This window comes from Colobus angolensis, unplaced genomic scaffold (genome assembly GCF_000951035.1).
Source record: "Colobus angolensis palliatus isolate OR3802 unplaced genomic scaffold, Cang.pa_1.0 Scaffold895, whole genome shotgun sequence".
In the NCBI taxonomy this organism is placed as follows: Eukaryota; Metazoa; Chordata; class Mammalia; order Primates; family Cercopithecidae; genus Colobus; species Colobus angolensis.
The window spans coordinates 32,480-49,512 of NW_012122876.1; the positions used below are offsets into that span (position 1 = coordinate 32,480).

General features: G+C 33.9%; 1 protein-coding gene across 1 annotated transcript in view; it reads right to left on the reverse strand.

Annotated features, from left to right (window-relative positions):
- Nucleotides 1–10,741, reverse strand: part of LOC105503966 (fatty-acid amide hydrolase 2-like) — a gene marked incomplete at both ends in the record, with an annotated part of 19,229 nt that extends 8,488 nt beyond the window's left edge. The window contains one exon of the mRNA XM_011931105.1: nt 10,622–10,741. Coding sequence (XP_011786495.1) covers nt 10,622–10,741 — 120 coding nt within the window. The remainder of the gene's footprint in view (nt 1–10,621) is intronic.
- Nucleotides 10,742–17,033: the final 6,292 nt, after the last annotated feature.

Genomic DNA, 17,033 nt, shown 5'->3' on the forward strand with positions numbered 1-17,033 from the left:
AATGGAACAGAATAGAGCCCTTGGAAATAATACCACAAACCTACAACCATGTGATCTTTGACAAACCTGACAAAAACAAAAAATGGGAAAAGGGTTCCCTATTTAATACATGGTGCTGGGAAAACTGCCTAGTCATATATAGAAAGCTGAAATTGAATCCCTTCCTTACACCTGATACAAAAATCAATTCAAGATGAATTAAAGACTTAAATGTTAGACCTTAAACCATAAAAACCCTAGAAGGAAACCTAGGCAATACCATTCAAGACATAGGCATGAGCGAGGACTTCATGACTAAAACACCAAAAGCAATGGCAACAAAAGCCAAAATTGACAAAGGGGATCCAATCAAACTAAAGAGTTTCTGCACAGAGAAAGAAACTACCATCAGAGTGAACAGGCCACCTACAGAATGGGAGAAAATTTTTACAATCTACCCATCTGACAAAGGGCTAATATCCAGAATCCACAAAGAACAAATTTACAAGAAAAAAATCAAACAACCCCATCTAAAAGTGGGCAAAGGATATGAATAGGCACTTCTCAAAAGTAGACATTTATGCAGCCAACAGACACATGAAAAAATGCTCATCATCACTGGCCATCAGAGAAATGCAAATAAAAACCACAATGAGATACCATCTCATGCCAGTTAGAATGGCCATCATTACAAAGTCAGGAAACAGGTGCTATAGAGGATGTGGAGAAATAGGAATGCTTTTACACTGTTGGTGGGACTGTAAAACTAGTTCAACCATTGTGGAAGACAGTGTGGTGATTCCTCAAGGGTCAGAACCAGAAATACCATTTGACTCAGCCATCCCATTTCTGGGCATATATCCAAAGTATTATAAATCATGCTACTGTAAAGACACATGCACACTTACGTTTATTGCTGCACCATTCACAATAGCAAAGACTTGGAACCAACCCAAATGTCCATTAATGATAGACTGGATTAAGAAAATTTGGCACATATACAGAATGGAATACTATGCAGCCATAAAAAAGGATGAGTTAATGTCCTTTGTAGGGACATGGATGAAGCTAGAAACCATCATTCTGAGTAAATTATCCCAGGGGGAGAAAACCAAACACCACATGTTCTCACTCATAGGTGAGAATTAAACAATGAGAGCACTTGGACACAGAGTGGGGAACATCATACACCAGTGACTGTCATGGGGTGCGGGAATGGGGGAGGGATAGCATTAGGATATATACCTAATGTAAATGATGAGTTAACGGGTGCAGCACACCAACATGGCACATGTATACATATGTAACAAACCTGCATGCTGTGCACATGTAACCTAAACTTAAAGTATAAAAACAAGACAGGTTGCATTAAAAATTATTCAATGGAATAATATTTAGTCAAAAAAGAAAGAAATCATGTAGTTTTCAGCAACGTGTATGGCCTGCAGGCCAGTATGTTGAGGGAAATAACTGAAAAACAGGAACTCAAATACTGCATGTCCTCAGTTATGAGTGGGAACTAAATAATGTGCACACATAGTGAAATAATAGACATCTGATTGGAAGAGTTAGAGGGTTAAAAGGGGTGAGAAATGAGAAATTACTTAATGGATATCATGTACATTATCCGGGTGATGGTTACACTGAAAGTCCAGACTTCACCACTAAGCAATATATTCATGTAACAAAACTGTACTCCTTACATTTACACAAATAACACAAAAGAAATTACACCATCAGAAGAGAAAAAAGAAGAACGGAGAATGTAACACACCTACAGTATCTAGAAAATAGTCTCAAAAAGGTAAATCTAAGGGTTATTGGTCTTAAAGACGATGTAGAGAAAGAGATGAGGGTAAAAAATTTATTCAAGGAAATAATAACAATAAACTTTCAAACCTAGAGAAAAACAAGACTACCCATGTAAAAGAGGGTCACAAAACACCAAGAAGGTTCATCCCAAATAAGACTACCTCAAGGAATATATTAATCAAACTCTCAAAGATCAAGGATAAAGAAAGGATGCTAAAAGCAGCCAAAAATGTTGCAAGTAACAAATAAAGATGCTCTAAAATATATGGCAGCAGGCTTCTCAGTGGAAACCTTAGAGGTCAGGAGAAAGTGAGAAGACATATTCAACGTGCTGAAGAAACAAAACCTTCCAACCTAGATTATTATATCAAACAAAATTATCTATCACCCATGAAGGAGAAGTAAAGACACTTTCAGATAGAGAAAATCTGTGGGACTTCATAACCACCAGACTTGTCTTACAGAAAAATGTTAAAGAAAGTTCCTCAATCTTGAGAAAAGGAAATTAATAAACAACAGGAAATCATGTGAAAGTATAAAACTCACTGGTAATATTTGATACTCTGACCAACACAAAATGCATTAACACTTTAATTGCAATGTGTAAACCACACATGTGTTTAATAGGAAGACTAAAAGACAAATCTATCAAAATTAATAACTACAACATTTTTTGTTTGCATAAACTTATGGGGTACACAAGTAATTTTGTTACATGTATAAATTGCATAATGGTGTAGTCAGAGCTTTCAGGGTATCTATCACCTGAATGAAGTATATTGTACCCATTAAATAATTTCTCATAATCCAGTCTCCTCCCAAACACCTCACCCTTCTGAGTCTGCAATGATTATTACTGTGCATGCTACATTCATGTGTACACAACTATTTAGAATATGTTGTTCTTGTCTTTCTGTGTCTGGCTTATTTAATGTAAGATAATGGTCTCCAGTTCCATCCAGGTTGTTGCAAATGACAAGATTTTATTATTTTTTTTATGACTGAATGTATGTTCTTTTGCATAAATACCACATTTTCTTTATGCAATCATCTGTTGATGAACACTTCAGTGGATTTTATAATTTTGCTATTGTGAGTAGTCCTCTAGTAAACATAAAGTTCAGTGCCTTTTTGATATGATTTACTTTCCTTCAAAAAGATACCCAGTAGTGAAACTGCTGGATTGAACAGTAGTTCTATTTTAGTTCTTTGAGAAATCTCTATACTGTTTTCAGCAGAGGTTGGTCTAATTTACATTTTCACCAAAAGTGTGTAAGAATTTCATTTTCTCCACATCACTGCCAACAACTGACATTGTCACTTTAATAGTAGCCACTCTGACTGGTGTAAGAAAAAAAAATCTCATTGTGGTTTTAATTTTGCATTTCTCTGATGATTAGTGATTGTTGAGCAGTTTTTCACTTGCTTGTTAGCCATTTGTATGCCTTCTTTTGAAAAATGTCTATTCATGTTCTTTACCCACTTCTCAATGGGATTATTTGGGGTTTCTGTTGTTACTGAGTTTTTCTGAGCTCCTCGTAAAGTTTGGATATTATTCACTGTCAAATTCATAGCTTGCAAATATTTTCTCCCATTCCACAGGTTGTCTGTTCACTCTCTGGATTATTTATTTCACTATACAGGAGATTTTTAGTTTAAGCCCTATTTGTCAATTTTTGTTTCTGTTACCTGTGTTTTTGAGGTTTCAGTTCTAAATTCTTTGCTGGACCAATGTTCACAGGAGCTTCTGCTAGATTTTATTCTACTGTTTTTATATTGTCAGGTCATATATTTAAGAATTTAATACATCTTGAGTTGATTTTTTTATATGTTGAAAGACAGGGGTCCACTTTCATTGTTCTATATACAACAATCGAATTTTCACAGCACCAATTATTGAACGGTGTATCCACTCCCCACTGTATGTTCTCAACTTTGTCAATGTCATATTGGCTGTCAATATGTGGCTCTGTTTCTGGGTTCTCTATCCTATTTCTTTGGTTTATGTGCCTATGTGCAACGGAACGATCTCAGCCCATTGCAACCCACCTCCCGGGTTCAAGCGATTCTCTTGCCTCAGCCTACTGAGTAGCTGGTAATACAGGTGTGCACCACCACACCTGTAGTAGGGCCTGGCTAATTTTTTGTATTTTAGTGGAAACGGGTTTCACCATGTTTCTCAGGGTGGTCTCGAACTCCTGACCTCAGATGATCCACCCACCTCAGACTCCCAAAGTTCTGGGATTACAGGTGTGAGTCACCACGCCCGGCCTATTTTTTAATAGCGGCACCATGATATCTTAGTTACTATACCTTGTAGTGTAGTTTGAAGGCAGGTAATGTGATGCATTCAGCTTTTTTCTTTTTGCTTAAAACTATTGGGGCTCTGGCGATTCAGGGTCTATTTTGGTTCCACATAAATTATGAGTGTTTTCTAATTCTTTGAAAAAATGACACTGATGTTAGGAATAGTATTGAATCTGGAGATTGCTTAGATTCATATGATAATTTTCTTTACAGTAATTCTTCCAATCCACCAGCATGGGATGTTTCTCCATTTATTTGTGTCATCTACTTTTTCTTTCATCAGTATTGTCTAGTTTTACTCATATATATATTACAGTATTACAGCAATTACAGAGTTAATGTATTTACTGATATATATCAGTAAAACTAAAAATTATACATATCTATATATTTATTATATATAATATATATTATATATTTATTTATCACACAATATATTTACATACCATACAAATAATATAAATATAATTATATTAATATAGTGTAATATATTATATTTAATTATAATATAACATAAATATAAACATAAATAATATAAATCAACAAATAAATACTATATATACATTATATATATTTCATCTTCTTGTTAATTAACAAGGAGTTCTACTTAATTTATTTTTCATAGCTATTGCAAAAGGAATTGCATTCTTGATTTTATTCTCAGCTACACTGTTATTGGTAGCTGAGATCTTGAATTGATTTTTGTATATGATGAAAGATTTTAATACATCTTGAGTCGATTTTTGTATATGGTGAAAGACAGGCACCCACTTTCATTGCTCTATATACAACAATCAAATTTTCACATATAAAAATGTTACTTATTTTTATACATGGATTTTGTATCCTGAAACTTTACTGAATTTCTTTTTGGAGTCTTTAGGTTTTTCTAGATATAAGATTATATAATCAGATAACAGGAAAAATTTTGACTTCCTCTTTTCCAATTTGGATATCTTTTATTTCTTTCTTTTGCCAGATTGCTCTGGCTGGGACTTTCAGTACTATGTTGAATAGGAGTGGTGAAAGTGGGCATCTTTGTCTTGTTCTAGTTCTTAGAGGAAATGCCTTCAACTTTTCTCCATTCAGTGTGATGTTAGATTTGGGTTTGTTGTATGTGGCCTTTATTACATTGAGATATGTTCATTTTGGCCGGGCGCGGTGGCTCAAGCCTGTGGTCTCAGCACTTTGGGAGGCCGAGACGGGCGGATCACCAGGTCAGGAGAACCCCGTCTCTACTAAAAAAATACAAAAAAAAAAACTAGCCGGGCGAAGCGGCGGGCGCCTGTAGTCCCAGCTACTCGGGAGGCTGAGGCAGGAGAATGGCGTAAACCCGGGAGGCGGAGCTTGCAGTGAGCTGAGATCCAGCCACTGCACTCCAGCGCGGGCGACAGAGCGAGACTCCGTCTCAAAAAAAAAATAAAATGAAATAAAAGAGATATGTTCATTTTATGCCTAGATTGTTGAGACTGTTTATAATAAAAAGTTTCTAAATTTTATTAAATGTTTTTCCTGCATCTATTGAGATAATTATATGGTTTTTTATTTCTGTTTATGTAATATATCACGTGTATTGATTTGTATATGTTAAACCATCCTTATATTCCTAATATAAAACCCATTTGTTTATGACATATTATCTTTTTGATATGCTGTTGAATTTGGCTTTCTAGTATTTTGCTGAGGATTTTTGCATCTATGCCCTTCAGGAATACTGATCTATAGATTTTCTGTGGTTGTTGTGTTTTTGTCTGGTTTTGGTATCAGGGTGATAGTGGTGTCATGGAATGAGTTATGAATAATTCTCTCCTCTTTTAACTTTTGGAGCAATTTCAAAAGAATTGTTTACTCTTCTTTGTGTGTATGGAATAATTCAGCTGCAATCCATTTAGTTCTGAGATTACTTTGTTAAAAATTATTTATTACTGATTCAATATTGCTATTCATTATAGGTCTGCTCAGGTTTTCTATTCCTTCCTGATTCAAACTTGGGAGGTTGCATGTTTCCAGAAATTAATTTATTTATTTCCTCTAGGTTTTCTTGTTTGTGGAAGTAGAGCTCTTAATAATGATTTTTAAGAATCTTTGTATTTTTGTGATGTCATTTATAATGTCTTCTTTTGCATTTCTGGTTTTGTTGTAATCTCTCTTTTTTCATTTCTGATTTTGTTATAATCTCTTTTTTTCATGATTAATCTGGAGAGTGGATTATTTTGCTTATCTTTCTTAAGAACCAAGGCTTCTTGTTTCAGTGACCTTTTGTATTTTTACCTTTCCTTTTTGGCCTCTATTTTATTTAGTTCTACTAGGACTTTTCTTTTTTTTTACTCACTTTCTTCTGCCAATTTTTGGTTTAGTTTGTTCTGTGTTTCTAGTTCTTGGCAGTCCATCGTTAGGTTGTTAATTTTTAATGTTCCTACTTTTATAGCATAGGCATTTAATGCTATGAACATCCTTCTTGGACTCTTGGAACTCCTTTTTCTGTATCCGACAGAATTTGATATTTTGTGTTTTCCTTTTCATTTGTTTCAAAAATTGTTATAATGTCCACCTTAATTTCTTCATTGACACAATAATCATTAAGAAACATGTTTGATTTCCACGTGTTTGTATAGTTTCCAAAGTTCCCAAAGGTAGTGATATTCAGTGTTATTCAAGCGTGGCCCGAGAAGATTCTTGATATGTTTTTAATGTTAAAAAATTCACTGAGACTCATTTTGGGGCCTAAAATACAAGGTCTATACGAGGTCATACATGGTCTATGTTGGAGAATGTTCCATGTGCTTATGTGAAAAAAATGTACATTTCAAAGTTGTTGAGTAGATTTTTCTGTCAAAGTGTGTTAGGTCTATTGCACCTAAAGTCCAAATGAGTTCAATATTTCTTTGTTGATTTCCCATCTTAATGACGTCCAATCTGTGAGTGGGCTGTTGAAGTCCCACACTATTATTGTATTATTTTCCACCTCTCTTGTTAGATATAGTAACATTTGTTTTATGAATCTGGGTGCTCCAGTATTGAGTGCATATATACTGAGTAATGTTATGTCCTCCTGTTGAATTAATCCTTTTATCATTATACAATGACTTAATTTGTTTTTTAACATTTTAATTTAATATCTGTTATATCTATTATAGATATAGCTACTCCTACTCTCTTTTGGTTTCTACTTCCATAAAATATCTTTTTTCAATGCTTTCCTCTCAGTCTATGTATGTATTTACAGAGAAAGTGAGTTTCTCGGAAGCAGTATTTAGATGGATCATGTTTCTTATATTTTCTGTCAATCTATCTCTCTTTAGTAGAGTATTTAATCCATTTGAGGTCAAGGTTAATATTTATATATGAGGTTTATTTTCTGTAACGTCACTAAATCTTTTCTAGTTGTTTTATACATTGTTTCTTTTTCTCTGTTTGTCTTTATGGTTTGGTGAAGTTTTATTGTGTTAACAATTTGACTTTTCTTCCTCCTTTGTGTGATTGTTTTATAAGACCATTGAGTTTTATATGTTAATGAGCTATCAAAATCATGAACATATACCTTTTATTTCCATGTCAAGGACATTTTTGAGCATTTGTTTTAGGTCTGGTCTAGTGGTGATAAATTCCATCAACAATTGCTTGTCTGGAAAAGACTTTATTTCTCCTTCATTTATGAAGGTTAATCATGCTTGATATAAAATTTTTAATTACGCTTTTTTCTTTCAACAATTTGTAAATCCCATTCCATTTTCTTCTGACCTGTGAAGTTTCTGCTAAGAAGCTCATTCTTAGTCTGATGGGGTTTCTTTCATAGGTGACTAGATGCATTTTTATTGCTGATCATAAAAGTATTTCTTTTATATTGACTTTAGGTATTCTGATTTAATATGCCTTTTTGCAATGTATTTGCCTTGGGATTGTTGGGACTACTGTATCTGGATGTCTAAATCTCTTGCTATACTTGAGATGCTTCCATAAATAATTTTCTTAAATAGGATTTCTAAACGTTTTTTAAATCTTTCTACGCCAGTAATACCAACAAATTGTAAGTATTGTTATTTTTGCACACTCATTTTAAGGGCTTTGTTCATTTGTCTTATTTTTGTTTGACTGGATTACTTCAAAAGATGTGTCTTCACATTTTGAGAGTCTTCCTTCTGCTTGGTCTTTGGAATGTTTTTGTAATCCCTTCAATGAAATTATAAGTTCCAAAATGTCTGTTATTATTACTTTTTTTTAAAGAAAATCTATCCTCTTAGCAAATTTCATATTAACAGTCTAAATTGATATTCTAATTTCTTTGTATTGCTTTACAAATTTCCATTTAAGAGTCAGGTGTGGTGGCTCATGCCTGTAATCCCAGCACTTTAGGAGACCAGCGTGATTGGATCACCTGAAGTCAGGAGTTTGAGATTAGCCTAGCCAAAATGGTGAAACCCATCTCCACTAAAAATACAAAAATTAGCCAAGTGTAGTGGTGTGTGCTTGTAGCCCCAGCTACTCAGGAGTTTGAGGCAGGAGAATCACTTAAACAAGGGAAGCAGAGGTTGCAGTTAGCCAAGATTGTAGCACTGCAGTCTAGCCTAGGCAACAGAGTGAGACTCTGTCACAAAAAAAAGAAAAAAAAATCAATTTAATTTCACTAAGACTCTTTAAAGTCAATATTTTGATTTCCTTATCTGGCATTGTGAAGATTTCTTTTGCTCAGAGTCTATTGCTAAAGAATTATTATTTTAATTTGAGGGTGTTATAGTACATTTCTTTTTTAGGCTTTCTGCATCTATACACTGATTTCTGAGCAACCAGGGGAATAGGGGATTCTTCTTATTTTTGAATTTACTTTTATTGAGTGTTGAATTTTGTTTTTGAAGATATGACTATGATAATAACTACAATCATTTTTAAGAGATAGTATAAAAAGAAATAAATGTTATAGTGCAAATGCACAAGAAACTGCAAGAGAAGTCGGGATGATTATTGAGTATAAAAAGAGAAGGAATAAGGTCCAGTATTTGATAGTACAGTTGGGTGACTACAGTTTAAAGTACTTTGTTGTATATTATAAAACAACTAAGAGAGTGGAATTGGAATGTTACAACACAAAGAAATAATAAATGTTTAAACTGACAGATACTCCAGTTACACTGATTTCATAATTACACATTGTATGTATGTGTCAAAACATTTCCTATACCCCATAAATACATACAACTATTATATAGTCACAAAATTTAAAATTTTTAAATTAGGTCTGTAATAAAAAAGAGCTACATTAACATAAAAAAGTACGATTTAGAAAATGGCCACATCTCTTTTCTACCTATTTGAAGTGATTATTAATGAGCAACATGGTAAAGTGGTTATGACCACCAGCTCTAAATCTGGCATCATGATTCAAAGTAAGAGGAGAACAGATTTTTCCCTTCTCTTTTTTTTCCAGATTTGTAATTGCAGGACCAGTTTTGACAGTCAGCATGTATGTTAACAGTTTATCCAAATTACTAGACAGTGTCTTCTGGAAGTGAACTCAAAATAAATTTTTTGCTTTTGATTTCAGCTTTAGTTTTGATCTAAAGTTCTGATTATAAACTTTCATCTCAGAGCCAAACATCCTCACCTTGTGAAGTTTTATAAATGTTTTGTTCTGAGAGATTTCCAAAGTGTTTCTACAAAGAAAACTGGCTATTTTAAAACATTTAAAAAGTAACTATTTTTTTAAGGTAGAGGGGCTCTTGTGAGTTCTGCCTTATGGAAGGGCTACTCTATGTGAGATACCTTATAAAAATATTGTTAATCCACAAAATAAATCTGTAATATGGGTATCAATAGCTTAATTTTATGTATGAGTAAACTGCAGAATAGCTAAGTAACTTGCCCAAGATAACAAAACTAGGAGGTAGCCTGCACTTCAAATTTGGATGTGTCATGCTCTAACACAAATATTCCCATTGGCAGAAAACATTCCTATATTCACAAAAGTTAAATTCTCCAGAATGTTGAATTTATCTTATATTTCTCAAAGTGTTCATATTTAAAGTCTTCAGCAAGTCTGAAAAAACCTGGCATAAGGAAAGCTTCTTTCACAAGTACCTGTATCAGTCTGGAACTTGACAACTGAAGCTACCTAATCACTTTATGCTTTATTGAAACTTACATGTTCTCAGTACCCAGCATACAACATACGTCATTCCCCTATATCCTTGTTCGTGCTGTGGTTTCCCCTCTGCCTGGCATAATCTTTATCTCTTCTCTACCTGGCTAAGCTTTCCAAATCATTCAAGATTTGGGAGACTGCAACTCCTCCATCAAGAAGCCTTCACTGACTTCCATATAGGAATGGGCACACTCTCTGTGATCACACAATCATATATGCTTATGCTAGCAAAGCATTCACCAAACTGTGCTTTCTTTAAATATTTTACTATTTTACTTGTTTTTTCAGGAGTTTCTGTTACCTACACCTCTAACATATGGCCCACAATAGAAGCTCAATAAATGTTTACACAAAGAATAAAGTAAGGAAAGGAAGAGGCAAACATACCTTCCCATCACGTCCCTTTGCTGACATCATTGTGATCCACAACTGAAAAGAGTACTTCATTTCCTTCAGTTTAACATGTTGAACTGAGGCTCCTAGAATAGTTTCAAGGTGAACCACAACCTTATAAAAGAAAGATATAAAAATAGACAAGCATAATGAGAAGAGGAGATACTACTGAAGAGTGACATCAGCAAGATGGCAGACCAGAAAGCTCCAGGCCCTCATTGCCCCATGGAAACACAAAACAAACAAACAAACAAACAAAAAATACCCCACAATATATAGAGCAAAGTAGTTTTGTGAGAACTCTAGAAACAAGCTAAGAAGCAACCACGGAAATGCCAAAACAAAACAAAACAAAACAAAAAACCCAAAAAGCTACACTCAACATGCTAGAAAATTTCATGTCATTTCTGCTTGTCCTTGTCCTACTGCCTCTCTGACACAGCACTGAGTGTCTGAAAGATTCCATCATATTATTTGTTCCTCCATTGGAATGAAAGAATATGAATGGAACTTGCTTGTAAAGTTCTAGCCTCTCTGGGGACAGTCTGAGGAACTGGTTTGTCTTCTCTGACTTGGAATACTGACTGGAATTCAGTATAGTGTAAACTGTAGGTTGGAAAATGCTTAAAGCAGTGGTAAAAGCTATTGCACAAATGAATTGCTGGGTTACTGCAGATATCTGGGTACCTGTGAGCAAGAGATTATATGCATGGAAATAAAATACAACTTAAGGTCTGAGAAGAAGCAGAAGTAAGACACTGCTGATCATTGTTAGGACCCACCACACCACCCTTCTTTGCTTCTAGACCTATAACTAGAAGCAAGTCTCATCAGGTCATGTTTATTTTTTTCTAATTTATCTAGACAGAAATCCAGGGAATATGCATGACAATGGATATTTAAAAGTATGGATAATCGTGGAAGAAACACAAACCTGAAACAGGCCAAATGTATTGATATAAGCCCACAAAGGAGAGAGTCTGGATTTAGTGTTGCAGCTCAATGTGTCAGAAAAAACTCTAAAAAAGTTTAGAAAAACATAGACGAAAAGATGTCCTACACTAAATGAAGTTGAAATTCCAGTCCTGCCTTGACCTACTGTAGAGGAAAGAATGCAAATTCTTAGGCGTATTTATCATTTAAGACCTTCTCCCCTACCTTGCGAGGGTACTGGGAACAATTCTTAGCCACAATTATGAGAAATAAATTTTTCTGGGAACCCTATCATCTTTGAAAATCACTTTTCTCTGTAGGTCAGAAATTACAAGGATTGATACCATTGAACTAAAAAAATAAATTTAATAGAAATAATTGGATTCCCAAGTGGCAGGGGCCAAGTGACAGCACTTAACTGACAAAAACTAGGTAAGCAGAAGAGTCAAAGCAGCAATCAGAATAATCTGGCTGATACAGACCTATGACATTGGTTAGTTAAGCATGTTTCTAGTAGTGAGACAGATAATAAGTCCATTATATTCTTACTAAATCTGTATAAGCAGAGGAGTCCTAGGTCAATTGATCAAAATTCTAGCTTGTAACATAAAACAGAGTCATGGCCCTTCAATCAATTCCCACACTTGAGCCAGTTTACAGACTCACACCCCTTGAATGAAGGGAAGAATGGGTCCCACCACATGCCCAACAACATATAATGTCAATCTTTGGCATGGAAGAATTAGGGAAAAATAATCAGAAGTTTTGGAGAATATTGTACATAGGTTCTGAACTGATATTAATGCCAGGAGACCTAAAATGACACTATAGTCTACAGTTAGAATAGTGGCTTATGGAGGTCAGGTGAACAAAAGAGGTGTTTGTGTTTTTGTTTTAATATTTACAGTTTAGGAGGAAGTAGTTTTGTTACATGGATATATTGCATAATGGTGAAGTCTAGGGTTTCAGTGTAGCCATCAACCTAATAATGTACGTTGTATCCACTAAGTAATTGTTCATCCTTCATCCCCTCTGATCCCTCCCATCCTTTTAAATCTCCAATGTCTATTATTTTACTCCTTATGTCCAGTTCTATACATTATTTAGCTTTCACTTATAAGTGAAAATATATGGTATTTGCCTTTCTGTTTCCGAATCATTCACTCAAGACAATGGTCTCTAGTTTCATCGATGTTACTGGAAAAGAAAAATGACTTTATTCTCTTTTTTAATGGCTGAGTGCAATCCATTGTATATATACACCACATTTTCTTTATCCAATAATCTATTGATTGACACTTTAGTTGATTCTATATATTTTCTATTGTGAACAATGCTGCTATAAACACAAGAGTGTAGGTATCCTGTTGTATAAAATTTATTTCCTTTTGGGGAGATAACCAGTAGTGGAATTGTTGCATAGAATGGTAATTCTATTTTTAATTCTTTGAGAACTCTACCTACTGTATTCATTACAAGTTATACTCATTAATATTCCTACTAAAGCTTATGAGTGCTTCCTTTTTTCTCCACACTCTCCGATATCTGTTATTTTTTGACTTTTGAATAATAGCTACTGTGGTGTAATCTAATAGTTAATCAAAATTTTAATTTGCATTTCATTGATTAGCAATGTTAAGCAGTTTTTTATATGTTTGTAGGCCATTTGTATGTCTTCTTTTGAAAAAGTCTGTTTATGCCATTTGCCTATGTTTTAGCAGAATTATTTGTCATTGTTGAGATGTCTGAGTTCTTTGTGGAACCTAGTTATTAATATTTTATTGGATATATTGTTTGTAAATATTTTATCCCATTCTGCACATTGTCTGTGTATTTTGTTGATAAGTTCTCTTGTTGTAAAGAAGCACTTTAGTTTAATGAAGTCTCATTTGTCTATTTTTGGTATTGTGTATTTGCTTTTAAGGTCTTTATCATGATATCTTAGCCAAAACTGATGTTCAGAATACTGTTTCCTGTTTTCTTCCTGTATTTTTGTAGTTTTGGTCTTACATTTAAGAATTTAATACATTTGTGAAAATTTTTGTATATGGTGAGAGATACAGGTCCAGATTTATTCTTCTGTGTATGGCCTCCCAATTTTCCAAGAACTCTTTTTGATTACGATGTCCTTTTCAGAGTCTATCTTTTGTTGACTTTATCAAAGACCAGTTGGCTGCAGGTATGTGGCTTAATTTCTGTGTTCTCTCTTCTGTTGTTTTGATCTATGTGTCTATTTTTATAACAATATCGCGCTGTTGTAGTTTCTATAGCTTTGTAGTATCATTTGAAATTAGGTAATGTGATGCACCCAACTTAGTTCCTTTTGCACGGGATTGCTTTGGCTACGCAAGCTTTTTGGTGGTTCCATATGAATTTTATGATTTTTTTCTAATTCTGTGAAAAATTACCTTGGTATTTTGATGAGAATTGAAATGAATCTGTAGATTGCTTTAGATAATATAGCCATTTTAATGATGTTCATTCCTCTGTCTCAAGAGCATAACATGTTTTTCAATTTATTTGTGTCATCTCAAATTCCTTTGATCAGTGTTTGATAGTTTTCCTTGTAGGTATTTTTCACTTCCTTGGTTAAATGCATTCCAGGTATTTCATTTTTATAGCTATTGTAAATGCTAACAAATTGACTACTTGATTTGACTCTAAGCTTGATTATTACTGGTAAATAGAAATGCTACTAATTTTTGTACATTGATTTTGTATTCTGAAACTTTACTGAATTCACTTATCAAATCTAGGAGTCTTTTGGGTAGAATCTTTAAAATGTTCTGTGTATAAGGTCATATCATCAGCAAACAGAAATAATTTTACTTCTTTTTCAGTTCAGATGCATTTTATTTCTTTCTCTTGTCTGACGTCCCTGGCTACAACTGCCAGTATTACGTTGAAAAGGAGTAGTGAAAATGGGCATTTTTGTCTGGTTTCAGTTCTTAGAAAGAATGCTTTCAACTTTTCCCCATTCAGTGTAAGGTTGACTATGGGCTTGTTATATATGGTTTTTATCACTTTGAGGCATGTTTCTTCTATGCCTAGTTTTAAAAGACCTTTTATAATAAAGTTATGCTGAATTCTATTAATTTTTTCTGCTTCTATAGAGATGCTCGTATGGCTTTTGCTTTTAATTCTGTTTACGTGGTGAATTACTTTTATTGATTTGTGTATGTTGAACCATCCTTTCATCTCTGGGATAAAATTAACTTGATCATGATATATTATCTTTCTGATGTGTTGGATTCAGTTAGTTAAAATTTTGTTGAGGATTTTCACATCTATGTTTATCTGGGATATTGGTTTGTAGATTTTTTTTCTCTTTTAATTTCATATATTTATAACTGGCATTGCTAATAAGGTGATATTGGCATCATAGAATGAGATAGAAATAATCCTTCCTGTATTGATTTTTTTTTTAAAAAATTGTTTCAGTAGGCCTGGCATAAGTTCTGCTTTGTACATCGGTTAGAACTGAGCTATAAATCCATCTGGTACTGGGCCTTTCTTTGTTGGGATTTTTAAAATGTTATTATTACTCTATCTCACGAGTCATATTTGATCTGTTCATGATTTCTATTTTATTCTGTTTCAATCTTAGGAGGTTGTATGTTTCCAGAAATTTATCCATTTCCTCTACTTTTTCTAGTTTATTAGCATAGAGTTGTTCATGGTACTCTCCAGTTATCTTATTTCTGGGATATCAGTTATAATGACTAATTTTTCATTTCCAGTGTGTTTATGTGAATCATCTCTCTTCTTCTCATGGTTATTCTAGAGAGAGTTCTGTCAATCTTCATTATTTTTTTAAATAACAAACTTTATTTCATTGCTTATTAATATTTGTTTATTTGCTCTAAATTTCATGTATTTTGCTCTCATGTTTGTTAGTTTTCTTCTGCTAGATTTGGGTTTGGTTTGTTCATGTTTTCTGGTTCATTGAGTAGTGATGGTAGGTTGTTAATTTGTAGACTTTTTATTACTTTGATGTAGGCATTTAACATTATAAACTTCCATGTTAATACCACTTCTGCTGTATTACAAAGGTTTAGGTATGTTTTGTCTTGATTTTGATTTCTTTCAAATATTATTTAATTTATGTCTACATTTTATCATTGACTCAAAGAAAATAAAGGAAAATGTTTTTTATTAATATTTTTATTATACTTTAACTTCTAGGGTACAAGTGCACAATGTGCAGGTTTGCCACATACGTATACATGTGCCATGTTGCTGTACTGCACACATTAACTCATCATTTACATTAGGTGTATTTCCTACATTATATCCATCATTTACTTTAGGTGTATCCCTTCCCCCTCCTTCCTCCCCACAATAGGCCCCAGTGTGTTATGTTCCCCTTCCTGTGTCCAAGTGATCTCACTGTTCAATTCCCACCTATAAGTGAGAACATGCAGTGTTTGGTTTTCTGTTCTTGCGATAGTTTGCAGAGAATGATGGTTTACAGCTGCATCCATGTCCCTACAAAGGACATAAACTCATCGTTTTCTATGACTACAAAGTATATCATGGTGTATATGTACCACATTTTCTTAACCCAGTCTGTCACTGATGGACATTTGGGTTGATTCCAAGTCTTTGCTGTTGTGAATAGTGCCACAATAAACGTACATGTGCATGGGTCTTTATAGCAGCATGATTTATAATGTTTTGGGTATATACCCAGAAATGGGATGGCTGGGTCAAATGGTATTTCTAGTTCTAGATCCTTGAGGAATTGCCACACTGTTTTTCACAATGGTTGACCTAGTTTACAGTCCCACCAACAGTGTAAAAGTGTTCTTATTTCTCCACATCCACTCCAGCACCTGTTGTTTCCTGACTTTTTAATGATTGCCATTCTAACTGGTGTGAGATGGTATCTCATTGTGGTTTGGATTTGCATTTCTGTGATGGCGAGTGATGATGAGAATTTTTTCATGTGCCTGTTGACTGTATAAATGTCTTCTTTTGAGAAGTGTCTGTTCATATCCTTTGCCCACTTTTTGATGGTTTTTTTTTTCTTGTAAATTTGTTTGAGTTCTTTATAGCTTCTGGATATTAGCCCTTTGTCAGATGAGTAAATTGCAAAAATTTTCTCCCATTCTGTAGGTTGCCTGTTCACTCTTATGGCAGTTTCTTTTGCTGTGCAGAAGCTCTTTAGTTTAATTAGATTCCACTTGTCAATTTTGGCTTTTGTTGCTGTTGCCTTTGGTGTTTTAGACATGAAGTCCTTGCCCATGCCTATATCCTAAATGGTACTACCTAGGTTTTCTTCTAGGGTTTTTATGGCATTAGCTCTAATATTTAAGTCTGTAATCCATCTTGAATTAATTTTCGTACAAGGAGTAAGGAAAGGATCCAGTTTCAACTATCTACTTATGGCTAGTCAACATTCCCAGCACCATTTATTAAATAGGGAATCCTTTCCCCATTTCTTTTTTTTTTTCAGGTTTGTCAAAGATCA